The 27,752-nt window shown below is 40.4% G+C and overlaps 1 protein-coding gene across 1 annotated transcript in view; it reads left to right on the plus strand.

Annotated features, from left to right (window-relative positions):
• The window catches only part of DOK6 (docking protein 6), a 170,607-nt gene that overhangs the window by 81,741 nt on the left and 61,114 nt on the right, over window positions 1-27,752 (plus strand). The window contains exon 3 of the mRNA XM_081919351.1: window positions 13,805-13,919. Coding sequence (XP_081775477.1) covers window positions 13,805-13,919 — 115 coding nt within the window. The remainder of the gene's footprint in view (window positions 1-13,804; window positions 13,920-27,752) is intronic.

Here is a 27,752-nt window from a genome sequence, read left to right on the forward strand (position 1 = left end):
TAGACTGGCTCCAGTCAACAGTAGTCCTGTTCCAGAATTTAGATATGGTGTACTTTACCCTGCCTTAACTTAAATTTAGCACAAGCTTTTTGTTTATAGGATTATCCTGCCAATGTACCAGTCTTTTTATGGGCACTTTCAAGGTTGATAAAACATTTGATATGTTGACTAAAAAAAAAAAGATACTTGCAGGAAAAATAAAAATAAACATTTATTATGACAAATTTTCTAAAATCTATTCATATTTTTGTTTTAGTTTGTTGCAGAGAGAAATTTAAAATGCAAATCATTTGCAGATGGAAAAAGTTATTAAAAATGCATTAGGCTTGAAAATGGATCTGTACACACTCATAACATATTCAAAACAAATTCATCCCTTATGACAATTAAACTAAAAGAATTTTCACATCATCAACCAATAAATCTCACTTAATTTGAAAGCAGGTGAAAAAAGAGACAATTGAAATGACTTGTACTAAAGCAGCGACCGTTAATGGCAATTAAAGGAGGAGCTACCTCAAAGCATCAAGCATATTTAACTCTTTCTGGTTGCATTTTTCAGATTACATGCTTCATTTTTAGTTTCTTCCCCAGCAGGTCTTGAACTGTTTTAGTGTAACTAATGTATGAGGAAGACAACCATAGGGGCTGCAGGAGCATAGGAAGCTCTTTTTGGAGATTCTAAATCATGGGTAGGCAGACTAAGACCCGTGGGCCAGATCCGGCACAATTGTCTTCTAAATCTGGCCCACGGATGGTCCAGGAATCAGCGTGTTTTTACATGAGTAGAATGTGTGCTTTTATTTAAAATGCATCTCTGGGTTATTTGAGGGGCATAGGAATTCATTCATTCCCCCCCCCCACAAGTGGACTGGCCCCCTGCTGAAAAAGTTTGCTGACCCTTGTTCTAAATGAACCTGGTTCATGTGAACCAGTGCATACATATGGAAGCTATATTTGTGGCTGTTGCATTGCGTACAATTAACTGTGGCTTTAAAAAAAGATACTGTGGCTGCATGTATAGCATAGCTGTCTCATGTCCTGAACTGGTGCATTGTGTGACATCAGAGGCAGATCTCGGGGTCTCAAATTTCAGCAGCACACTCCGCCTCTCACACGCTATTCTAAATCATAGTGGTGACATCCCCAAGGCTTTGCACTCAGTGTGGCCAAACCATTTGCGCTCTCCTAAATCCACCTCTGATGGCATCATAAGAACCATCTTTCTCACTGGTGGCATCCTGAATGTGGAACATCCTCTCCTTGAACATTCAGCTGGTGATCTATTCAGCATCAGCCCAATACTGATTTATTTGTCAAGCTTTTAAGTGTTGAGATGCTATGGAGCTACCCCCAGCAATGGTTGGTTTTATAAATTTTAATTGATATGAGTATTAGATTTATCAGCTTCTCTTTTGTATTATTATGTGTTGTATTTATTTATGTGCTTTGCAACTTGACCTGGAATCAAGAATAACTGGATCTGGGGGGGGGGGGGGAGAAACCTAAATAAATAAATATATGTCTCTGATACGGTTTTTGGTTAATTGAGAAATCATCAAACCATTTATGCAGCCATTTTTACCATAGCACATTAGTACATTATAACCAGCAAGGAGGGGAATCTGGGATTTCATTGTTAAAAAACCATTACTCAGATCCTGATGTAGGCTATTGTTTCGTTTTTAATGAAGTCTAGTTACTCATTTTGGGGATGCAGGTGGCGCTGTGGGTGAAACCACAGAGCCTAGGACTTGCCGACCAGAAGGTCCCAGAGATGGGGTGAGCTCCCGTTGCTCGGTCCCAGCTCTTGCCAACCTAGCAATTCGGAAGCATGTCAAAGTGCAAGTAGATAAATAGGTACTGCTCCAGTGGGAGGGTAAACAGTGTTTCTGCGCGCTGCTCTGGTTTGCCAGCAGCGGCTTTGTCATGCTGGCCACATGACCCGGAAGCTGTACGCTGGCTCCCTCGGCCAATAAAGTGAGATGAGCGCCGCAACCCCAGAGTCATCCGTGACTGGACCTAATGATCAGGGGTCCCTTTACCTTTACCTTTAGTTACTCATTTTAAATTATAGGTGTGTTTTGCTGTTGGCACGCTTACTAAAAATGTATTGCAGATTGGTAGCTTGTTTCACAATTGAAGACACACAAGTATACAGAGTATGTCACTAGCTCTCTGTGTGTGATAAGCGCCTTTGTATTGTGTTGTCTTATTGTTAAATTATATTCAAATATTTCATTTTTCAAATTTGCATCCTGCCTTTTCACTAAATGGTCCTCAAGATAAACAAGAGTAATAACAGAAATATGTTTATATTAGAGTTGTGTATACTGTTCTACACTTCCTCAATATTTTGGGTGAGTGGAGTGTATGTCCAGCGCAGCCATTGGCTTACCAAGGGCACTCCATGTGTTGGTGACATGGGGCCTTCAGGTTGGGTGGGGTTCCTCCTGCTGTGGCAAAGGGGGTGGCTCCTGCTAAGCAAAGCACAGAGTGGCCGACTGGAGCAGGAGAGGTGGTTGTGGAGAGTGGCCTCCACTGTCACCTGCCTTGCTGCAGGTGTGGTTCTCCTGAACTGCAGCGAGTGGTAGTACAGCTGCTGCCTCTTCTTTAGCTGCAAAGCAATCAGATAGTGAAATGGCAATGAGGGCTAGTGGTCACCTGGGTATGGGTGGCCAATCCCAGGAGAGAGAACTTCTGACCCCTACTCACCTTCTTTCTGCTTTCTGCACAAAGGTGGTGGTGGAAACATAAGTGAATCCTACGAGTGAGTCTACAGCATCCTCATTTTATATCCTGTTGCTGCTTGGGCTGCCTGGGCTTGATTTGTGATGATCAGTTCTTTCCCATTCTCCCATTGTGTTGATCTGCTGGAACCTAAGCTGCTCAACCCACTGGATTTGAACTCAATATTTGCATCTGAAGCAAATGTTTATATACCACTTAGTTACCAATGTTTCTAAGCAAACAATTTGAAAAGCATACAATGGATGAGAGTGATTAAAATAATTTGTCAAAACAGAAAAAAATCTTTAAATTGTCAACTGAAATATATAAGTCTCTGCCAAGTGTCTGAGGTTCAGTAGGAAAGGAACAGCTGTAATCTTGGTGCAAAGGAAATTCCACAGAATTGGGCTACAGTACTGAATGTGCAGTTTGTGGTGGATATGAGTCCTGCATCTTGCAAGGCCAACTGACAGGCTGCCTGAAAACCTTAGGGATCAGGAAGGAATCCTTAAGGTACCAGGACACAAGCTGGTAAGTGTCTTACAAATTAATACAAGAACTTTGAATACAAGAACTATGGTGGACAGAAATGACAATCCTGCTTTATGTGATATTATTTCAATGTAACCACATTTTCATTAACATCAACAGCTGGCAACAATTTCAAGGACATCTGCACATCTGAGTAATTTTAAGCTGTTAAATAACTGTTTTGTTAAGTAGCTTTTGATCTGTATGTATGTACCATATATATGTGTGTGTGTGTGTATATGTATGTCTATATATAACTTTTATCCTTTCACGTTCCAAAAAAAGAGGGAAATATATGCACACAACAAACATGCATTAAATTTTGGCTTTTCAGCTGAGCTGTTGGCCAGGGGAAAGTAACCTCACTGTGCTGGCAGCCTTTATGGATGAGGTAGCTATTCTTCGGTTTTGGCAGCATTATTGCAGTCTGTTTCAAAAGACAAAGTGAAATAGCTTGACGAGTACTCTGCCTTACTGCTTAGTGAAAGGTACCCAACATGCATAATTTGCCCTGATCAAGCTTGGCAGTCTTGTCACGTAGAGACTGTGGAATCCTTAATGTATGTTCTAAAATAATATAAATACTATAACCAGTTTAAATGAGCCCCACCACCCAGGCTTTTAGATTTCATAAAAGAGATTTCATAGGGATCCAGACCGCCTGAAAACCATTGTTTATACGGTGCAATGGGATGACCATTCTTGGCCACTGTGTAGTATCCAAAAAACATTTATCTCTAAATTGAACAGGAAAAATAACAGGGACTTAGAATGTAAATGTTTAATGTTTAAAAAGTAAAACAGTGAATTTGGTAGATAGTTTAGCTATCAGTAGAGAAATTGACTTATCTCTTGGGAAATAGTAAAAGGGCATAAAAAACATCTTGTCACCCCTGTTGATGTAGTATGTTGCCTCATTGAAATACAGTGAAATGGCCCAGCAGATCAAATCAGCTGGGAAAAGGTCAAGATAAAGGCTAAGGTTTTAAGGCCTATTTCTGGATGCATCAAATATTAATTAAAACAATGGCTTCACAGTGTGAAGTAATGAGTTGCCAAAAGTTGTAAGCACTTCTGGGAACAAGCATCCCACTAAAACCCCATGAACTGCAACAGCTATAACTATCTGCCTTACCATCAAAAGCCTGCTAACAGGATGAATGCTTATAGCAACTATCATACCAACAAAACCCAACCCTACCAGCCTTTATGCAATTCTACAATTTGGAAGTGATGCATGTATGACCGGATTTCTGTAGCTTTCTCCACCTTGTGTTACTTCGTGTTAACATGCTGTTCATCCTTTTCCTGGTGAAAAATTCCTGGTGTGTTTGTGTGGCCATACAGTGGAACCTGGGTTTTCAAACATATTCCATTATGGAAGACTGTTTGATTTCTGAAATGTTCAAAAACCGAGGCTCAATGGGCTGGCTGCAAAGTAAATGCAAAGTTAATGGGCAAAAATGAAAAAAAAACGTGCCTCAGAAGCCGTTCGACTTCAGAGGCATGTTCGAAAATGGAAGCAATTACTTCTCAGAAGCATCTTTCAACAAGTTTTATGTGGGATGTCTTTCCTGACATACTGAGTAAAAATTTTAGAGGAATACATACGTCATAGCTCAGGGGTCAAGAATCACCAGAAGATCTCATAAAAATAGAATCTGAAATCCTGAATAACTTCAGACAGATATAGTCCTTAAATGGCACAAAGAACATAGTGGATTTTAACGTGCTGTTGGTTCATGCAACTCTCTTCTCAAAAATGTGTGCTGTGCAAGGCCAGCTATACAGGCAGAGTTGGGGTGTAGTAATTATAAAATGATACACGCTGAGGCAAAAAAAATGCCAATTTCATAGATACGTTGATGAGTATTGGATTGACCAAGAAAAGATATATCAGGGTTGTGCTGCAGCATTTACTGAAAATGTTAACCCAGAGCTGAAAAAGTCAGTGGAGGAAGAGTTTGGTTCCGCATGGCTATTATGGCTATTCTTTGGACATCTTCCCCATGCAGCTGCTGAACAACCTTCTGCCTAATGTTGGAGTTAAGGAGGTGGTCAGCATCGCCATGCAGCTGCTCAGAATGGCCTGCTGAAATATTTTAAATAAATAAAATATCTCTGCAATTTCACAGTTGGGAGGGAAGCCAGCTGATCAGCAAGTTCACCAGGACAGTGTGCCACATCCCTTCGCTCCATCCGTTCATTTGCTGAAGCCTGCATCTAATGATGATAAACTGCTCTTGAAAAATTCTTTATCACTTAATGAAGATGAGATGAGTCAATCCATATTTATTTAGTTTTCAGCTAAAAAAATTTAAAGCCATATATGAAGGACTACTTTTAGTCTCACAGGAAAAATTCCAGAACTAACTCATACAGGAAATGCAACAACATTAATAATTTCTTACTTGGATGGACCCCTGGAATGCAATACATCATAAATGTTGCTTGGGAGGATAAGGGAGGATAAGGAGGATTTTTAAAATAAGTTTTTTTGCCTTTATAATATACTCCACGAAAGAGATTGAGCCAAGAAAAAGTGAACTACAGTTTCCTTTTGTGTGGAACTGATGGGCCATGGAAGGGGGAAATTGATTCAGGAGGAGGCCCTGAGATCAGAGAAATAAAGAAGGCAATTATAGCTGCTTTTCCTGCTCACAAGGAATTTGTGTTTGGCCTTCCCAGGGTCTCTGGTCAGCAACCGAAGGATGCCATTTCCTGATGCTGGTTCTAGATGTGTTTTCGCTATCACTCACCATATCCCGTGTGATTTTTATGAGTTACCTAAAGCTTGCAGGTTAGGAACTCTGGATTGTGTGTCAAAATTATTGGCACCAGTCATACAAACTCCACTGGTTTCAGATGGAGGTAAGTGACCAGGTTTGCACAGGTGTTTGATTGGTTGTCTGGATTTGCTGCAAATACCACACTAAAACTGTAAAAGGATGCTCATTTCATCCCTGAAACACCACTGCTTTCAGGGTGTGTAGACTATTGCTTAAATACCGCTAATCTTGTGCTAACTGGATCCTATCTGTTAAATCCTGAAAAGGCAAGTGCAGCTGTAAAGAAATAAACAGTGATCAGAATAAATGGCAGCTGTATTTGAGAACTCAGGAAACAAATATTTCAAGTTACTGTGTATCTATCTTTCCTTAAGAAAAACCTCACTAATTTGAGTGTTTAATTGCCTTTCACCTCTGAGATAATTAAGTGAGCAGAAAAAAATACACTTGCACTGTGTTTAAATTGGCAGATAGTTGGTCTCAGTTACCATGGAAGTGAACTGATAACAAGGCCTTCAGTAGACTCTCAGGATATAGGTTATGCTGCTTGAATGTCTGTTTGAGCATAGTTATAATCTTATGTGTTATTATTTAAGCATTAAATTGGTGATAAAGCATTGCATGGAATAGGGCAAAATTATGTACAAGTGGTACCAAATTGGATTTTTTTTAAGATGGGAAACTTCCACTGCTTTTTAAAAAATGTTTTAAGTTTTTGCACACTATCCTTGGGCATTCATGCAATTCCTTGTGACTCTTTGCCATATGAGTGGCCATATATTTTTGAGTGCATGATTATCCATAATTTCTGTTACATAAGAAATATAAGGGTACTTTAGGCTTCAGAAAATATGCGGCTCCCATGGCAACTTTAAAGATTCCTGGAGATCAACTCTTCAAAGAAGAAAGAGAAAGTATGTGTGCAAAATTTCACACTTGCTTTCCCTGGAGGGTTCACTTTTCTTCCCTATTATAATCAACACCAAGGAGGGGGAAAGGCTGTATGGATTCTTTTTTGGACATTTTTAGTAGGCAAAAGTTTATTAAAACTGTATGGATTCTTTTTTGGACATTTTTAGTAGGCAAAAGTTTATTAAAAACACTACTAATGCATTTTGCTAATGCATCTAAAACCACACAAGAGGCAGCTGTTAAGAGATCCTTGTCTCTGCTGCCACAGCAGGTGCTGTGATTCTCCAGCAGTTTGACTTCACCCCTAGAGGCACACTCCATTGTCTCTTGAGACAGATGGATGCCAACAGAGAATGTAGATTAAATTTCATAGAACTGTGGAACTAATTTCACCAATTCTGCAAAATTTGCAAGTTCCTAAATGTGTTCTATATATGAATACATGCACTAATAAGGAGAGAAAAAACCACAGTAACTAAGTTAAATATTGTAAGATGGTTGTTGTTTTTTAATTCAGTGACAAAGGACAAAGCTTTAGAATTTAAAAGCATAAAAGTTGTCAGTGCCAGATGGCCTTCACTCAGATGTTCTTAGAATCTAAATGTGAAATTGTTGAACGATTAACTAAATATGTAATTGATCGCTAAAAGCAGGCTTCATTCCAAAAGTGTTGAAATATGGCCATTAGCCAAGATAGCACCAGTGTTTAAACAGATTTGAAGGGAATCCAAAAAATTATTACTCGTCGGGCTATCTTCAAGCCCAAGTAAATGAATGAAAAACATTTTTTAAGACAGACTAGAACTCATAAACATATAGAAAAGCACATTTTGCTAGGGAAAAATCAGCATGGCTTTTGCAAAAGGAAGTCCTTCTTTTAGTAAGCTTTCAGAATAATTTCACAGTCAACAATTATGCATGGTATAACTGGTCTATATCATCTATCTATCATCTATCTATCTATCTATCATCTATCATCTATCTATCTATCATCTATCTATATCTATCTATCTATCTATCTATCTATCTATATCTATCTATCTATCTATCTATCTATCTATCTATCTATCTATCTATCTATCTATCTGAAGTCTCCTTCACATGCTAAACCCAACAGAAGGGAACTTCATCTGTAGAATTCCCTAGCACTGCATTAAATACCTTCCCAAGTATCCATGCATTGCATATAGTTATCTGAATAGCAGCAGATTATACATATAGGCCTCTATGCAATCTGGAACTCTGCATGTGGAACTGATAGATGTTGGTTTACAAGTCTAGTTTGTGTGGAGTGCTCAGGTCACAATTTTCCTGGTTTGGACATCACAGGAAACAGATTTAATAAAGCAGGAAATCTTTTCTGAAGTCAGGAGTAAACAGTGAGAGGACCAGGTGCTCATTCCTACTCCCCCCAAAAACATGGTTTGTTTAACTGGGAGCATTGCTACTGAACTGGGTCTGTTCTTCAGATTAGCAGATACAGTTGTACCTCCGGTTATGAACTTAATTCGTTCCGGAGGTCCATTTGTAACCCAAAACCTTTCTTAACATGATGCATGCTTTCGCTAATGGCGCCTCCTGCTGCTGCCGCACCACTGGCGCACGACTTCCGCTCACATCCCAGGGCAAAGTTCGCAACCGGGAGCATCTACTTAATGGAGTGCGTAACCTGAAGCATTTGTAAGGAGGGCAGTACGTAACATGAGATTTCGCTGTATAGGTGACCAAAGGGGATTATTCTGAACACAATCTTTGCTCTGTAGGAGCATCTGAAAGGAGTACCAATGCAAATGGGATTTGATAAGATTCAGCATCACCAGGTGTTGTTTTTTTAAAAAATATGATATTCTGGAAAAAGTTTACTGCAAAATGATTTCAGTAATTTCTCAAATTCTAATAATAGCCATATAATAGTTTTTATCACTGACTGACTGAAATGCTACTTTAAAAGTTTATATGTAGCTTATAGTTCAGATCTTTGAAAGATTGTGATCCAATCTTTCCCCTTTTTTTCTATTCCAGAGAGAATTTTTTTTCCTATATGAAAGGGAGATATGTAATGGATTCGGTGCTCACAGATGAATACACGCACTCAATTCTTGTTCCTGTTCTTTGAGTAGCTAGGAATCTTTCCTTTCAAAAAGAAGTGAGACTGTACTGCATGGGGTTGTTGGAAGACTCTTGGCATCACACGCCATCATGTCTGCTTGATCTTTCCTTCCTAGAAACTGATTAGCAGGTATTCAGATGCATCAACTTTGTTTGAATGGGAGAAGGAAATACGGTAAATGCTCCCAGAGACATCCAGGTTCTGACCCAGGCTTCTGAGCTTTCCTCTTGTCACTGTTCCACTTGCTGCCTCCCTTCCTGCCCAGTTTGTAGCCCAGCTGCACACTTGGCATTTATAGTTACAGCTAAACTAATCCCTTCCCTACTCCTTTTCTGTATTCCATAGTTGTTTGGAAACAAAACCCGCAATTTCTTAAATATAGGGAAAGTCTTCATTGCATTTCAGTTTATGCAGTGTCTCTCTCCCTCTCCTCCAGTTTTTCTACATTTGGCTATGGGAATTCCAGTTTAGATTTCAGGAGAGAGGATTAACAGGGGGTGGAGAGAAGGAAACAAACACACACACACGCAGAGAGAGAGAGAGAGAGAGAGAGAGAGAGAGAGAGAGAGAGAGATGTAGAAGTTTACAAACACATTCCTAACTAATATGGGTACATCTGGATTGCATACCTGCTATCGTTCTCCAAAGCAAAGGACTCAGCATTTGCAGCTGCTTTATTCCTTTGCCCCTTGTTCTTAGAAGGAAAGCATAATCTTTATTGCTAAAAAAAGTGTGAAACAGCAGCTGCCCTGGGGCAGCTCTGACCTTTCTTTATTTTTCTACAGCAAATAAGAAACGAGTAGTTCTCTAGTTCCATTTTGTCCGGCAATATTTCTGTTCAGGCCAACTGACGATGCTATGAGGCCTTTTCAAGTCTGGTAAATGCAGCTACTGCAGTAAAACTTTAACTGGCACTTATAATGGCAATGGAGAGGGTTGCAACTGGGGCATTTAACTCTAAACAATAGGTTCCATTAGTTAAGTTCCAAAAGGCCCAGACTTCCAAAGCACTTGGCTATCTGTGTTGCTAGCATCATATTGCCTCAGTTGCTTTCTGCAACTATACTACCTGAAGCAGTTTCCCTGAAGCAGTGAATATGGGTTTGACCTTGGACAAGGGAGGCTTAAGCTCACATTACTACTCAGTCCAAATACTCACTTGAATTGCCCTAAGCATATCACTGTTTCTCAGTTCCTACACATAACTGTGGTTGTTTCAAGGATAAAATAAGATGAAATATTATCGTATACAACAAAATGATACTCCTCTTGGAATTTTATGGTATAAACTTTCTTGCTCCAATGTATACCCCTCTAACCGTGTGAATGTTGTGGTTGATTTCATGATGTTTCTCACAAAATGAAGAATGGAAACATGAGCTCCCCTATCTCTTGCACTTATCCCACGTTTCTTCATAGGCAGTGTACTAGGGGTCCCAGAGTCACCCAGCCAGGCACTGATAAAATCCAGACTGCCTTAGCTTCAGCTGGGTTTTGGCCTTACGTATATGCCTTTAGATCATTATCTGAGACCTGTATTTAATACATTATTTCAGTGCCACAGATGCTGCCAGGAAGTTGAATGATTAGCATGTAGTGCCACCCACATGGTTGTGCTGAGAGGAATGCCTCAAACAATATGTGATTTTCCTAATGTTTGTACAGTTTATTTGCTTCAACCTTCACTTCTGTGAAAGAGCTCAGAGTAGCTTAGGTATTATTCTCAAGTTGTCTCCTGAGCAGGAGGGTACATGGTTGTACATGCTTATACATGCACAGTTACTGCACCATGCACCACTCACCAGCATTCTGTTGTCCTCAACCACATGGGCATCCCCATATGATTTGCCTTTCAGGTAACAACTATGTTGTTGGGATAACTTTCTAAAAAGTTGTGTATGATGGCCCCTGTGAAGCATACAGGTTTACTGTATTTTCCAGTCAAATGTTTACTCCATGCATCAGTGGAGAAGTATAGACTAGCATCACAGATCCACCTATAATATATATATGAGAAAATCAATGACTTCTGAGAGACCCTTGCTTATTTCGCCTTTTTTCAAGAAAGTAAAAAAAAACTAAGCAATCTTTTAAAAATGTGGAAGTAGTACTAAAAATCATAAATTACTTTTAAAACATTTATTTGATAGTTTGCTCCTTTCGTGTTTTTTTGATGTATTTTCCTTCTCTATAATATTCAGAAGCAGCTAACAGCCATTATGAAATAAAGGTGTATGTCCAGGGGTGGCCAGATGAGGCATTTTGTCTCTGGTCGTGGGTGTGGGTAGAGCAGTGGGTCAGGGCTGCCCTACATTCTTGCCACTCACCTCACTGAGATGACTCTTGCTGCCTTTGCTTTGCTTTCCACAGTTGTTTTAGTACCTGTGAAGACGACTAGCATCCCTCCATCTGAGGCCTCTATGCCACCACTATGTCTTCTTCAGCCACACCCATCCCCACCACTAAGTCCCCCTGCCCTGGCTTCTCACTATCTGCTTGCCATGCTGGAAGCCTCTGGCAATTGCTGTCACTTGAGCTCTCCTTGTGGACGGGAAAGAGGGGTTCCAGCCACCCAAACTACACCCCAGCTGGAAAATATTAAAGTACAATAGCTGCTTCAATCCAAGGGGATTGGGGATTACCATAGCCAGGCTCCATGACTTCAGCACCATTCCTTGATCCTTTGCAGGAAGTTGGGAAGGGAAGTGGCGGAGGAAGAGGCAGAGTGAGCAGGAGTTGGCTCTTTACACTTTTTCTTGCTCAGTTTCTTTGCTTTGGTGCCGGCAGGCAGAAAGAAAGAAATCACTACAATATGCCCAGCTCAGGAAGTAATCTTTATCTACAGTGGGAGCTTCTGCCAAACCCTCCTTGCCACTTTTAAAAATGTTTTAGCTAGCGGTCTGAACACAGAGCTTCTGAGCCTTTTGTGTTAATATATTAATGCTCTTATGCTTTGCTGTCAGTGCTTGCTGGTGTCCACTGGCTCTTCCATGGCTGATAGGGAGTCATAGGGATATACCTCCTCCTGTTCAGACTCTCCAGTCTCCACTTCTGTCTCTCAGCACTCCAAATGTTCTGCACACTTCTGTAGCCCTACACCTTGTGCTAGGCATGCATACATACTCATAAATCCAGTCCAGTTCTTTTCTTCCTCTGCATTCTCTTCCCACCACATAGTAGGGATGGGAAGGGGCCTCCAAAGCTACACACAAAGCACAGTCGTCTTCTTTTTAATGTTTTTAAATGTGCTTTTGCCCAGCTGGAGATTCAGGTCCTGCACCTGGAGGGGGCCAGGCAAACCTGGAAATTTCAGGTCAGACCTGAAGATCTGGCAGCTGTACACCTCCATGCTTGAGAAGCCTAGACTAATCAGACCCGACATCATGCACAACAGCTTTAAAACTGAGACTTTGGGGTCAGTCTTCCGCAGCTCTATTTCCCAATTCAAAAGATATGCGATGCCTAAGTTTGCTCTTAGTAAGTGACAAAGAGGTTTAAGCAAACAAAGCAGCAAGTGTACCTGCATCCAGTAAAACTGCTTTCCAGGTGTTGCTTGGTTCCAGAATAAATATTGCTCACTTAAAATGCAGTCTGGTAACTGCTCAAACCCTAGAAATATTGACCAAGAAGCAGTTTAGCTAACTGCAGGCTGCATTGTGACATGTGGAAGGAACTACAGCGGATGAATCTGTTGGGCACTCCAGTACTTTCTGTCCAAGGCAGAACACTTTAGAAGCTGAATCATGGTATTTTTGTTTTGTTTTTTACATAGCAGAACAAAGTTGGAACTAAATGTGTCTAAACTTGTGCAAAGGTACTATTGGGTTCATAAAGCTCCCGTCTTTGTGGGATTAGGCTCCTAAGGAAAAACTGAATAGTCTGTGGGAAGCCTCTAGAGAGCCTGGAAAACTAATTAGATCATACTTCAAGGTGTTTTTTGTTTGCTACAAGCCAGACACAAATTAGTCCCCAGTGTATACTTAATATCCATAACCCTATTTTCTGAGCTGATCCAGTCTTAGAATTACTAGTCAAACCTTGATCATTGTGTTGTTTCCTCCCTTCTTGATGCTAATGTGAAATGTTTGTGTAAACCAAGAAAAACAGAAAAAGAGCTTCTGTAGTTAATACATTTTGGTAACTTATTTCTTCACCAAATCCATAAAACCTATGCTAGTTTTCTTGGCTGATCTTTGCCCTTGGAATATTTCAGATGAATGCCAAAGTTGCATTTTCTGGTTCAGGCTTGGATATCCCTAGAACTACCATTTCACTTTAAAGTGAAAGAACTCCACATCAATGCAAAAGTATGTGGTGCTAATTGGCATGATGGATGAACTACTTTCTTCTTGCTGATTCTGTAGAGTTTTCTGAGATGGAAACTTATTTGCTGCTGCTACTGCAACAAATTTGCCAATTTAGGAATTCAGACAAGTGGCTTGTATTATGAAGTAATTCACAAAGCCAAAGCAGATGAAAATGAATAGGCTCTATCGCTCCAAGATTCTCGAAGTATAATAAAAATAAATAAATCATGTGTGACAGAATGGTTATTCTAGAAACAATTCTGTAGCTCCAACACACACACACACACGTGCGCACACACATTGTTTGATAAAGTCCATTCCACTGGTCATCAGAAAATGTGGGGACTATGATGAAAATTGAACATTTGGGGTTTTTCTCCTCCTGTTTATAAACCAAACTAAATTCTATATCTCTTCATTTTAAGGTAACTGAGCTGCACAACATCAAAAACATAACCAGACTGCCTCGAGAGACAAAGAAGCATGCAGTGGCTATTATCTTTCATGATGAGACATCAAAGACATTTGCCTGTGAGTCAGGTAAGCAATTATTACCACATCTTCAGCCTGAGTAAATTAAGCTGCTTATGAAACAATGCTTCAGATGGATTAAGATTCAGCATTTAAACAGGGTGCCTTATCTTAATGAGAATATGCTATAATATCTTTTTTTAGCATACAGAGATAAATGTGTCCCTCCCCCTTTTAGAAAAAGACTAGTTTGGGTGCTTGTTTCTTATTTTTCTCTGTCTGGACTTGGCTCCTAGTTGGATACAAGACTCTGGAAGCTTTCATCTAAAATTCTAGAGCTGAGTAAACAATGCCAATGGGATGCTATTAAGACAAGCGTTGACATGAATTATCAGGGGTTGTTGTTGTTTTGCCAAGTATTGCTTTAGGCACTTACTAGGTTAGTAATAATCCTGAGAGTAGCAAAGAACAGCTAAAATTCCAGGACACAGAGAAGTTCAGCTTCAAATAGTTTACGGTCTAGCTGTTTAGAACAAAGTTTTGATAGATCTACAGTACTCTCTACATTTTATGAAACAAATCATTACCATTTGCCAGTCATCCTGTCTTACAAGATTCAGTATTATGGAAAAAATAAATTATGTTCTCTGTATGTGAATTCAATATTGGTATTAATTTCTCCCCCTTCACAACCATTATGCTGGCCTGAGCTGCATGTCATGCGAAACCAAACCACGGATGATGATGATGATTTACATTTCTATACTGTACCACCCTTCTTCTGAGGATCACAGGGTGGTTTACAATATAGAAATACAAACATGCATAACAAGCAAAAATAATACCTCCCCTGCACACAAGCAGTTTAAAATGCCATAGCTTGTTTAATTAGCCAAAGGCCTAATTAAAGAGAGGAAAGAGGAAAAAGAGGAATGTGGTTGCCTGGCAGCTAATGATATGCAAGGAAGGTGCCAGGTGAGCTTCTCTGGGGAGAGCATTCCACAAGTAGGAAGCCACCGTTCTCATGTTGCTTCCTTCTGAACCTGTTGGAGATGTGCCACATGAAGAATGGCCTCTGATAATGATTACAGGGTCTAGGTTGGTTCATATGGAGAGATGCAGTCCTTGAGGTGTTTTGGTCCTGAGAAACTAACGAAGAGAGTCCATGCCCTGAATGACGTATCAGATACTGATGATTTTGTTGACATTTGGAAGCTCTTTATAAAATAACCAAATGAACATCCTGGTGACTGGCACTCACCTAATACACGTATAGATTTATGGGAAAATTTGATGGATTGGTCTTCTGTTTTGGGGAAGGGAGTACTTGTAAATTTTTTCTTGAAAATTAATAAAATGTTTATAAAAACTGTTGCAGTCCTGAGCCATTTAAGGCTCTGTAGGTCAAAACATCCCTTTGTATTGGTCCCGGAAACTAGTTGGCAGCCAGTTCAGTCAAGGAGGGATCTGTGTAATATACTCAAACCATCTTGCCCTGCTGAGCAACCTGGAGCAACCTGCACCAGCTGAAGTTTCCATACCATCTTCAGAGGCAGCCCCATGTAAAACGTGTTGCAGTAATCTAACCTAGAGGTTACCAGAGCATAGATGACAGAAGTTAGGCTATCCCTGTCCAGAGAGCAGTGCAGCTGGGCCACCACCCAAAGCTTATTGAAGGCTCTCCACACTTTGGAGCATGAATGTGTGGACATGTCAAAAGATTGCAGCCACTTTGTTCATCCCTGGTTGTTCTGCTGTTGCACTGTGATGAGCCAAACCATGGTTAAGACAAACCATGGTTTGGCTCATCACAATGCATGTTGCTTGAATCGAGGTTTGTGGTTTATCTCTCCTTCACTAACCACAAGCTGTAAAGAAGGTTTGTTCTATAGTTTATGGTTTAGGATAAAACAAGATTTTTCACTGTTTGAACACACATTTGGAAGTGTATGTGGGCACAATCAGGGCACAAGTATCCACAACATCTTTAGTTTTATTATTAAAAAGAAAGAAATGATATCAGGATTGGAATTCTGGTGTAAAATTGCTGCATTGTCATTTGCTAAAGAAAGGGGAGTCACTCTCTGCCCTTTGTTAGGTACATATATTTGTGAAAGCCAAAATGCTGCTTTTGAAGTTTAAGAATCTGTAGAACAAAAATGAAAATACCAAAACGCAACTGGAAGCAAAGGAAAAACAAAACAATGGGGTAAACAAGAAAGGTCTGGTGGCGCTGTGGGTTAAACCACAGAGCCTAGGACTTGCCGATCAGAAGGTGGGCGGTTCGAATCCCCGCGACGGGGTGAGCTCCCATTGCTCGGTCCCTGCTCCTGCCAACCTAGCAGTTCGAAAACACATCAGAGTTCAAGTAGATAAATAGGTACCACTCCGGCGGGTAGGTAAACAGCATTTCCGTACACTGCTCTGGTTTGCCAGAAGCAGCTTAGTCATACTGGCCACATGACCCAGAAGCTGTATGCCACCTCCCTTGGCCAATAAAGCAAGATGAGCGCTGCAACCCCAGAGTCGGTCACGACTGGACCTAATGGTCAGGGGTCCCTTTACCTAAACAAGAAAGAGATTTAATGATCCAAAGCATGATTATGCTAAGAAACAGAAGAGGTAGCATATCAGAATTGTGAATGGTTGTTCTGGTTTTCCCTCAAGAAGGATTAGTAGAATCTGAAATGTATTGCATCAGTAAATCTCTTTCTTGTCTACCCCAATGTGTGTTGTTGTTGTTTATTTGTTAATGGATTTGTGGACAAGGAACTTTGGGGGGATTTTTTGGTTTGTTGCTGTTGTTTTTCAATGTAGTTTTCCTTAGCAATTTCCCGGCCAGTGGCTTAACAGCTTTTGTCGGTCCATCCAGGTCCCAGCAAATGTTAGTTTCACATCTTCTCCCTTCACCATGTGCCTGATCAGACAATAAACATGCAATGTTTTAGAAGCACAACACTATCATAATTTTATGTCATAATTTTATGTCAAACTTGGCAGATTTGGGTGGCAAATACTGCCTCCTCATACATCTTCCCTTGAATGGCACAAGCTGTTTGTCAACTACATTCTCATGTGTCATGAAACAATGTGTCCACAGGTAAGCAAGCTGCTCTGTCACAGAGCTTGACCCCCAAAGTGCAAGAATTTTTTATTAGATTAAAGGAATGGAGCTAAGCAGCCCTCCTCATAGCTGATGACTCTTTGGAACATGCAGCTGTGGGAGACTGATACAAAAGGCTTGTTTTTTATTCCCTTGAAGTTTGTATTCAAAAGTTTTAAAAAGTTTTCTTAAAAATAATAATAATGGAAGTGGAAATTTGCTTCATATAGCTGGCTTCCCCCTCTTTTTGTGCATGGAAGTGCGTATTTATTGTGGCCTTTGTTCTCAAAACAATTTGAAATATTTTTCTTCATACCCATTGTTATCCTGCAATAAAAGAAAGCAAACATTTCCTGAACAGATCTTGTGCTGCTTTTCTAGTAATTTAGCTATAAGAAGCAGTGTACTTTTCAGTTCTTGCTTCTCTGCTTTGCTGCTTTCTCTGAGAAAACCCAGATGACTCTGAGAGAAGCAGATGACAGATCGCTTTGCAAAGCCAAAGCAATTCCTAGGGATATAAATGGCTAGGGAAGGAAGCCATCTAAAAAGCAAAAATGGTATTGTCAAAGTGCTCCCAGTGGGTCAGATTGTGCTAGGTCCCATGTGGTAACCAGTATTTCAAAGTGCAAGAGCAAATAGAGTAATTTTTCACAGATATGTATCCCTGTTCACAGATGAGGTAAGTCTATGGACTCCCAAGAGAAAATTACCCAGGCGCTATGTTATTGCAAGACTTCCAACTCCCATTTCATTTTAAATCCTTTTAGTGTTGTTCCAGGTTGGACAGGGTGACCTTCTAAAACCTCCTTCCCTGTGGCTCCCTTTCTATGTTCCATCAGTAGTGTATGAAAAACTAATGCTTAGATTACATGAGTGGTTCCATAGCACCACTGTATCTGTATCTTGACAGCTGACTTTAATGTGGAAAACCCATGTGATTTGAACATTTTTTTGCACATTACATATAAAAGTGTTTGTGTAAAGGTAAAGGGACCCCTGACCATTAGGTCCAGTCACGGACGACTCTGAGGTTGCGACACTCATCTCACTTTACTGGCTGAGGGAGCCTGTGTGCAGTTTCCGGGTCATGTGGCCAGCAAGACTAAGCCACTTCTGGCGAACCAGAGCAGCACACAGAAATGCCGTTTACCTTTCCGCTGGAGCGGTACCTATTTATCTACTTGCACTTCATGCTTTCGAACTGCTAGGTTGGCAGGAGCTGGGACAGAGCAATGGGAGATTTGAACCATTGACCTTCTGATCGGCAAGCCCTAGGCTCTGTGGTTTAACCCACATTTTTTGCACATTACATATAGAAGTGTGTGTGTGGCAGCTATCAAAACTCAAAAGGTAATGTGAATGTTGGACATACATGTTTTCATGGAGGATGAAGATGTCAGTGACTACTAACTCTTTTAGCTATGTTCTACCTTCACTGTTGGATGTAGTATGCTTCTGAATACCAGTTGCTGGAAACAGGAGAGGGTATTGTCTCACTGGCTGGCCACTGTGAGAACAAGATGCTGAACTTAGGCTACTGACCTGATCCAGAGGGCTCTTATGTTCTTGTGGACTTGTGAGAATTCCGAACATACTTACAGTACTTACTTATAAACCACACTTTAGCTAAAAATGTTCCCAGATTGGCTTACAAGAATAAATAGAAAGATAGCCCTGTCCTCTGCTTTCCTGCTTGATATTACAAGGCAGGCATAGAAAACTTGCTTCATTCTTTGATTCATTCATTCAGTTTATGCCCTGGTTATGATGGAACTGTGTGCACTGTGTATTCTTGGGGCTGTTGATCAGACCTAGACCAGTTTTCATGTGTGTTCAGATATAGTGTATGTTGGTACTTTCGACATCTTTATGAAACCAATCAGAATATTTTGCAGAAATCTAGAACCTATGTCATAGCCGATTAAGTAAAGCACCATGATGATGACATAATCTTTCACAATATTTTCTGCATCTCAGGAGGAGACATTGTACGAACTAAAAGTATTATTATTTCCTAAACATAATTTGCTTGTTTCTTGTGTCTGTTAAAAAGTTAATTGATTACCCTAGGCCAGCCACTGTCCTTCCTGCCTTGAATTGTTGAGCAGTTACTTTTGCATAGGAAAGAACAAAGAGAATGAAGATTACATAGAGCAATGATGTCTGTCTATATATACACACACAAGCATATATATTGAGCTAGTTGACCCCTGAAGTTTGCAGTCAAAAATGAGCGACATTTAACCAAAAAGCAATGCAAATGCAAACAATGGATCTTAATTATTATACACAAACAGAATTGTTAAGCAGAAAAAATAAGAAAGACCTTAGGTCTAATGTATGGCAGCAAAGATGGATTCTACAACCTTTGCTTTTAAAAGAAACAAAGGCAGTCCAAAATATGCTTATTGTGACATGAAAACACTACGATTTGATGCAAAGGAAGAGATCCTTTGTATTTTCTTTGGTGTCCTTTAAACATAGCCTGGTCTAATGGGAGATGCATTTGTATGAGCTAATTCCTTGTGGCTAGAGGCTTTCTCTTGAGTGATGCAAACATGTGGGTGGGACCAGTCGGCATCTCTCCTCCCCCTTGCCACAGGGAATGTTATTACAGAAAAGAAGTTTCCATTTGGTTGTAGCTTCAATTAAAGGGCAACATTGTCACAATCTAATCTATTTGGAAATTGTGAGTAGAGATTATGATGCCTGTATAAGCAAGCACTTCCTGTTGTGTGGCTACAGAGGCTTAATTTAACTCAAGAGGCAGCGAAGTTTCATTTTTGATTAAAATTATGAGACATACTTTTTGGCAAAGATTGTGTGATATTTTTGAAATGCTATGGCTCATTGGGGTAAATTCATGAGTTTTCTAACTGGAAGGTGGTACATATTGCTCAGACATACAGTGGTACCTTGGTTCCCAAATGGCTTAGTTGTTGAACAAATTGGCTCCTGAACGCTGCAAACCTAGAAGTAAGTGTTCCGGTTTGTGCATGTTTTTTGGAATCTGAACGTCCGATGCAGCTTATGCAGCTTCCAGCTGAGTGCAGGAAGCTCCTGCAGCAAATCAAGGAACTGTTTCGGGAGTCAAACGGATTCCCAGAACGGATTAAGTTTGAGAACCAAGGTACCGTTGTATATATGTGTGTGTGTTTACTATTTTCAGCAATTATATGTTCAAGGTGCAACTTGGTGTTACACAAGGCCTCTACAGGTGACCTTCTATAACATGTTGGCAGTTGATATCTTATTCTTATCATTTGGTAGGATAAACACAGTGGGACAGCTCAGTCTTGAGTAGTTCAGCATAGCAGATGACAAACTGCATTCCAATTGATGGAGAACCTGCACGTCCCCAACCTCCCAATCTTCCTTGGTTGCAATGTCCATTATCTCTTGACTGTTAGTCATACTATCTGTGACTGGTGGCAATTTGAGTCCAATAACATCTGGAGAGCCACAGATTCCCTACCTCTCATTAAAAATTTCCTCATTATCTCATAGCTCTGCTGCTGCAACTTCTTGTACATATGGGAGCCCTGGTGTTCACAAAGCATGCCTTCCCTAATCCAAAGCTACCATGAGGATGGCTGACCTTCCCTATGTGCAATATATACCGGTACTTTACGTCTGGTAACTGTAAACATTTTCTCGCTTTTAGTTCATGCTAGTTCATTAATTAGTGTCCCCTTTTAATTAGGCAGCTGGATACTGATGGTTCCAAATGGATTAGTTTGGTTGGATGAGGGAATGTCACTATGGTTCTCATCATTTTCAAAAGAGCCAAGGCTTATGCATATTTGTTTTCCTTTGTCCCTGTTATCTCATGCTTTGTGTAGCATCTTGCCTGAAAGCTGAGTTTTGGAGAACACAAAAGCTTGATGCTATTTTGTGACATTTTGGTTGGTCCTAAATAAAGAATTCTCCAACTGTGGGTTTTGGAATATTTGACTCAGTTATATCTCTGATGTGTGGTACTTTCAGCTTTGCAATTGCTCAGATTTCATTATTGACCTTTATAAAAGTGCAAACTATTGACATTTTACTGTGTTTGCCAAACATTTGTTAACAGAATCATTCAATTGTCAATCTAGTTGACTGGGACCCTCAATCTTAACATATGAGAGAGAGAGAGAGAGAGAGAGGGGGGGGGGCTAAACTCTGTTGTCTAAATTTTGAAAATGCTGTGAAAAACAATCTGTCCATTTCTTTTCTGCAGCTTTCCCAAACTCACTTTTTTTCACTATTTCCTGATATTTTAAACTTTTCTTTATTTCTATTTTCCCATACATGTTATGTCTTTATACTGTATAACAAGCCTTCAGGTAGGCCCCAAAGAAAGTACTTAATTTTAGACTGTGTGTGTCTGTGTGTGTGTGTGTGTGTGAACTAAATTGAGTACTGAGTACACCCACCCACCTCAGCTTGGTCTATTTATATTTCAGTTACTCTGTGAAAGCACCATCATTTGCTTTAATGTCTCAATATTTCTTCATTCAGTTAATCAGTTTGGAACGTTGGGCAAAGTGAACCTAATCCACCCAGACTATCTCAGGGTAAAACACTGAGTCCAGAGAGAAAATATTTAAGGTGGTATAAAGGTGTGCTTCTGTGGTTGTCTGTGATTATGATGTACTGTATAGTTAAAAAAGCCTTTTCGTAAGTTAGCTTTGCATGAGATCTTTTGGTAAGCTGGATGGGGGAAATACAAAAATTAAGTACAACAATCTGGACCCCTCTCAAATTAAACTATTTAATGCTATCAGTCCATACACACTACAATCCTCCATGCATCTGTGCAAGAAATATAGAGGTGGGCAGCTTGATCGTGTGGGTTGGACTTAACAGCTGTGGTCATTTGATCTATGGCAGCTAAAGTGGTTATAGCAAGTGTGGACATGTCTTGCTACATTTCATTTCCTATTCTCCTATAACTCATCCTCAGTTCCAGGACTGATAAACATCACATTTAATGGAACATAAGAAACTATAATATATCCTGTCCTCTTAAAATATATCCCCTGACACACCCTAGATCACGCCCTGCATATAAGCCTTGATGGAGCAACCCTGACCACCGCTGACTTTACAGCACTGGCACTTGTGGGTTGCTATTAAAGCACAGCAACTGAAAGAACCAAGCCTTGACTTTTGCAGCAGATATATTATAAACGCAATCTGGTTTTTAGTTGGAAGTCCAGCACTGTGACTCATAGTGCCACAGATTGCTCAAGGTGCACACATACTTGTCATTTTCAGAACTATTCTAGGATGCTACAACCAGACTTACAGTAGCTGTCAGCTAGCGCAACATCAGGGGTAACAGCCTGAGCTCAGCTACAGAAGCTGCCACTTCAAATCCCAGATCACTATGAACTACTTTCTGGCTCTGGGCAAGCCAGTCTTCTCTCAGCTTTGTGCCCCCTCCATCCTAATTACAATCAGCTAAGGAAGCTTGCCCCATTCTAGTTTAAGGCCCCGAGACCACTATACTACACTGTAGCACTAAAATGTTCTTTGAAAGCCCTTGATGTAAACTGAGGTTGTAGGCAGAAGAATTATATTATTTTTTAGTGTAAAAGCTGAATATGGAAAGCACCATTTTAAACACACACACACATTCTAAGAATTTTCTATCTGGCCATTTAACATGGTTGGTCGTCATTGGGCTTCTTTTGTTCTCCCCCCCCCTTTTTTGGCACAGTAGGTGCTTTTTTGAGGGGAATCCTAAAGATGTACTTTTGCAAACCTTGGTTTGCAATGCCGATATCTCACTCTTGTTTTGCAGTTATCTGGTTTTTGCTATATAACTATTGACACGCAGCACCTGAGTTTGATATTAGAGGGAGCAATTGTGTTGCGTGCCACTATTAAATATAGCGGTCATTTTAGCAGACTTTCAGCTAGTCAGAGATGCAGCATTTCAGAAAATTCATAAAGTGATTAATCTATTTACAGCTGCATGTACTGCAAATACAACATGAATTGCCAAATGCAAGTGAGACCAAACAGTGACAGAAAACAGAAAATGAAAAATAGACCTGGTATTTCAGGTTAGGTGCAGTAAATTACCATGTTATTCATTGAAATCTCTCGAGGCCCAGCTGCTCATATATCATCTGTCAATAGCCTAAATTCCATATATAAATTTATGTCATTTTTGTGTGCTGTCTCTAAATGTGCATTATTCTCTCAGGATGCTTGGAGTTGCACAAGTCATGTGACTCTGCAATATGGCTCATACTTTCACAAATCCCCCTAAAGAGCTAACCTACATTCCAAGAAAATGAATAGAGTACCCAGTTCCACCACTGGTGAAATATTAATTTGCAGGCAAATTTTTATCCCAGCATTATGACTTTAAACCAGTGGGGCTAAACAAGAATTCATGGTTTGTGGATGACTGACATCCGCAGTAGAGGCTATTGCACTAGGGCTTTTAGGCACAGCCCTCCCAATGAGAAAGTCAAGCAATTTTTATGGACCCCCTCCCCCCCCCCCCAAAAAAAATATCAAAACCACATACTCTTTCCTGCCCCACACTCATTTTATAATTTCAGGAACTTACAGAAGCCTGTGGAGGCTTTCTTTCACAGGAATAGACCCACCATTTTAGACTGTAGCTTCTACAGGTGCGCCTGTCACTGGAAGTGTATTTCAAAGGTTCTGCTGAGGCTTTTTACTCCATCTCAGGGACAATTGGCTCTGGCCAGTATAGGAATATTGAGAGTTGCATGGCAGGCAGCATTTTGGATGCTTTTCCCCACAAGCCGAGTAGAGGGTGAATAACACTTAGGACATTGGTGTGGGTGGAAATAACAAGTGTTATTGACTACAGTGAGGCAAGGGGGTGACATGACATTTGGAAAGGATCCATTAGCCCCCAAGACTTCCGATCTCAAGCCCAATACACCATCCCAGCACACCTGCTGGGGACTGTCCTGGGAGTTGACCAGTGTAGAAGGACCCAGTGTGGCACATGCCATGGGGCTGAAGACTCACTGGTAACCTGAGATGGGTGGTGCCAGGCCCAGCCCACCAGGACTGGGAACTGGTGACCTTCTCAAGACCCCTTGTGTGGGCCTCCCCCATGTTTATATCCTACCCATTGCCATTTCTACACAAGACGTGGCAAAAGCTATGTGCAAAGTGCCTAACAGTCATGTGTTATCCACCAAGAAAAGGCAAAAACCCCTCTATCGATGATCAATGGTTGCTGAGAAGAAAATTACTTTCCAGCTCAGAAAACCAGTGGCCATTTAATGCCTCAGAGGAAGACTTTAAAACCAAGGGAGGACTGGGAAATTTGGTCCATGTACAGTACAGTGGTACCTTGGTTTACGAACTTAATGCATTCTGGAAGTCCGTTCTTAGACCAAAGCGTTCTTAAATCAAGGCGTGCTTTCCCATAGCAGCAGGGGACTCAATTTACAAATGGAACACGCGCAACAGAAAGCAAAACATGTTCTTATTCTAAGGCAAAGTTTACAAACCAAAACACCTACTTCCAGGTTTGCAGCATTCTTAATTCAAGTTGTTCATAAACTAAGCTGTTCTTAAACCAAGGTACCACTGAAGTGTGTGAGAGAAACCAACAGTGGAGCTGACCAGTGCTGTTAAAGGATCTGACATTCCACCCCCTCCCAAGAGCTCACCAGGCCCTATGAAAGGAGTAGTTCAGTCAGTAGACTGACTGAAGGGATAGCCCTGTCAGCAGAGCATGTGACTCTTAATCTCAGGTTCGTGAGTTCGAGCCCCACTTTGGGCAAAAGATTCCTGCATTTCAGGGGGTTGGACTAGATGACCCTAATGATCCCTTCCAATGCTACAGTTCTATGATCTATGGCATGAGAATGCCTGTGAAATCCCAGGTGGGAGAATTGGGGGACACTGGCTATTGTGGCATCGGTGCTGCCCCAAGGACTGGCACCTGCTCTTAATTCTTTGCTGGGCCACTCTTTCTATTTGGGATCTTCACACGGCGACACAACTCTACATGTTTGAGTTGCTTGCAGTTCATGGCCCACTTTGAAAGCCACATATTTGATTAATTGAGTGCAGTATAAATACTGCAATAAATAAGTTGTTTCAGAAAAAGAGGCATTCATGATTTAGGACTATCTTGTCCACAGAGTGTTTATTTATCTATCTCATAGGATTTATACACCTCTTGATTGTAAAAACAAAAACAACCTGAAAGTGGTTTACAAAAAACAAAACCGTAAAATCAAGAAGAATTGCAACCCTACTTTAAGACATACCAAAGTTAAAACACTATAACAGATTAAAATTGCATCAGCTTTCGAAGCATCTGGGTAGGCTTGTCTAAACAGTAATGTTTCAAGCAGGTGCTGAAAAGAGTACAGTGAAGGCACCTGCTTGATTTCACTAATGTGTAGGCACTGCCACACTAAATGATCAAATTCTTACAATGGTGGAATCGGTGATTGTAATAGATGGTTGATCAGAATGGCTTACTACAATCACAATGACATAATCCAGAATAAAACAAAAAAATACAGATCAACGATATAAAAGCAGCCACAGTAGACACAAAAACAGGCTATAAAAAGCTGGGTTTCCCCCCGTAGAAGCTCATCTGTGCAGTACAACAAAAGCATATCAGAATTTGGAAGATGTCAAGCAAAGCTCCTGATCATAAGGATCTGGCAGGCTGGCAAGGGAGGAGGTGGCCTCTAAGGAGCGGATTAGGCTCTTTGTGAGAAAATAATTATCCCAGTACCTTATTCGTAATATTTTAATGTTATGAATATGAAACTATCGATTACTAAAAAAGGAAACAAAAATGTTATCATCTGTTCAGTAAACAGGAGGAAAGAACACATAACCTTTGCTACAGTAGAGTTGAAATTTTATGGCAAATTTAGTGCTTTAGTCCATTAATGAAAGAAAATCCAGAAGCAAATCTTCCTGTATAAATATATACATGGATGAATGGAAAAAAGCAGAAAAACACATGTTCTGTTTACCTAATGAAGTTTTAGACTATTTCATAAGAATGAATGTATTTTTTTGTGCTAATCAACATTTTTAATATCTTCTACAGTATTGTTTAGATATTATTCAGTATTAACCAATATTATTCACAGACACAGCAATCAGTGCAAAAAATTAATAAAGCGAAGTTTTTTCATACCACCGGCTAAATTATTAAAAATGATCCTTCCTCCAGTTGTAACTTAGAACTGTTGGCTGTAATTTCATTGTTCTAAATCTAAAGAGAAACAATTTTCTCCCTTGCTTACTGCGGTTTAATCCAGGCAACAAAGCTTCTTATCTATGAAGGATACAGTAATCTGAACTACGTCAAACTCCAGTGGCATCTGTCACATCTTTTAAAAATGAAAAAGCTTGCTGAGCTGGCGACTTTGATTTTATAGCAACAGGCAAAGCAAAGGACAAGCAGCCTCGCTCCAAGTCCAGTATAAATGGCTAATTGTCCTGGATAATATTGCAGTAGTAAAGAATAAACAAGCAGCCCCTTCCACTGAGATACTGGAGTTTGAACACAAAGTCTTATTTTTTCAGGATATCGTATCTTACATTCTATGAGAGCAAATCACATGCCTTTTTTAAGGGGAGCAATTGGAGAAGAAATGCCCCAGATGGGAACAGGGGCATAGCTAGCTGCTCTGGCACCCAGAGTGGTAGGGGCAGGGTGATCTGCATACAGGGCCCCCACAGTATGCAGTGTGCCATTTTGTCACCCCCTCAGGGAAGACACCTGGGGCGGACCGCACCCCTCTTTCTATGCCCCTGGATGGGAATCACAGATGGAGGGGCTTCATCAACACTGATAATGAATATTTATAGATAGAGATTTCCCAATAAACAATGTTTGCTTTATTTTTGTAAGCTGCTTAGAGGGTCTAGTTACAGTCATTTTGTTAAATAAACAATAAAATAAAATAGCTGTCCATTGTTGACAACTCTCCACCTCCACTCGAGAAACACAATCCAACTTACCTGTCTTATGTAATGGGGAAATTCACAGGGCAAATTCCGCTATAGGGAGGCAATGTCCTTTTGCCATGAATTAGCTAGATTAAACATACCTTAAAAACACAATATGCAGTTGGTAGCTAGTGCATCACCAATTACATTAATGTTTCAAAAGTTGAATCAGCTACTCTCACGCCTCACCCCCTGCTTTAATTCTTCCTGCCTTTGCTTGATGGAATTAAGTGGCCAGGCCAAATAGATTGTCTGAAAGAGATAATTGCAAATCAACTTTGGGATCAGTTGCTTCTGTTTGACTGATCCTGCTTGGGTTCTTGGCCAGCACCTGATATTTCAGACTGTAAGTTTAGTTTCAGAGTGGTTGAAGACAATGAACTGAGGCCTGTACAGCAGACTGTATCCAGTCTGGGTCTGAGACACAGCAGAACAGAAACTGAGATGGGGGCTGCCTGGAGTTGATCTTACTGAATAGGCTTGATAGTGAGCATGAATCCCCCCCTTTTTTCCATTGATCCTGCCTTGTTTTATAGATACGCCATATGTTGATTGTTTTTGATACCATCCTTTTCTCTGTCTAGTTCATACTTGTGTACTTTAAATCTTGATCCAGTCCCTCCTGTCAAAAGAGATTAGTAGATTTTGGCATTCCACGGGATGAGAAGATACTCACTGATAGCTTGTTTTCCCAGATGAGGGTGTATTCTTTATCCCCATCAGAAATGGCTTAATCAGGTCAGATAACAACAGCTGTCTGGACATCCTCTCAAGAGACAAAAGCTTCTGCTCAAAATTCTGTCTGCATCAAGAAAGGAATG

This window comes from Podarcis melisellensis (genome assembly GCF_964234715.1).
Source record: "Podarcis melisellensis genome assembly, chromosome: 7".
In the NCBI taxonomy this organism is placed as follows: domain Eukaryota; kingdom Metazoa; phylum Chordata; class Lepidosauria; order Squamata; family Lacertidae; genus Podarcis; species Podarcis melisellensis.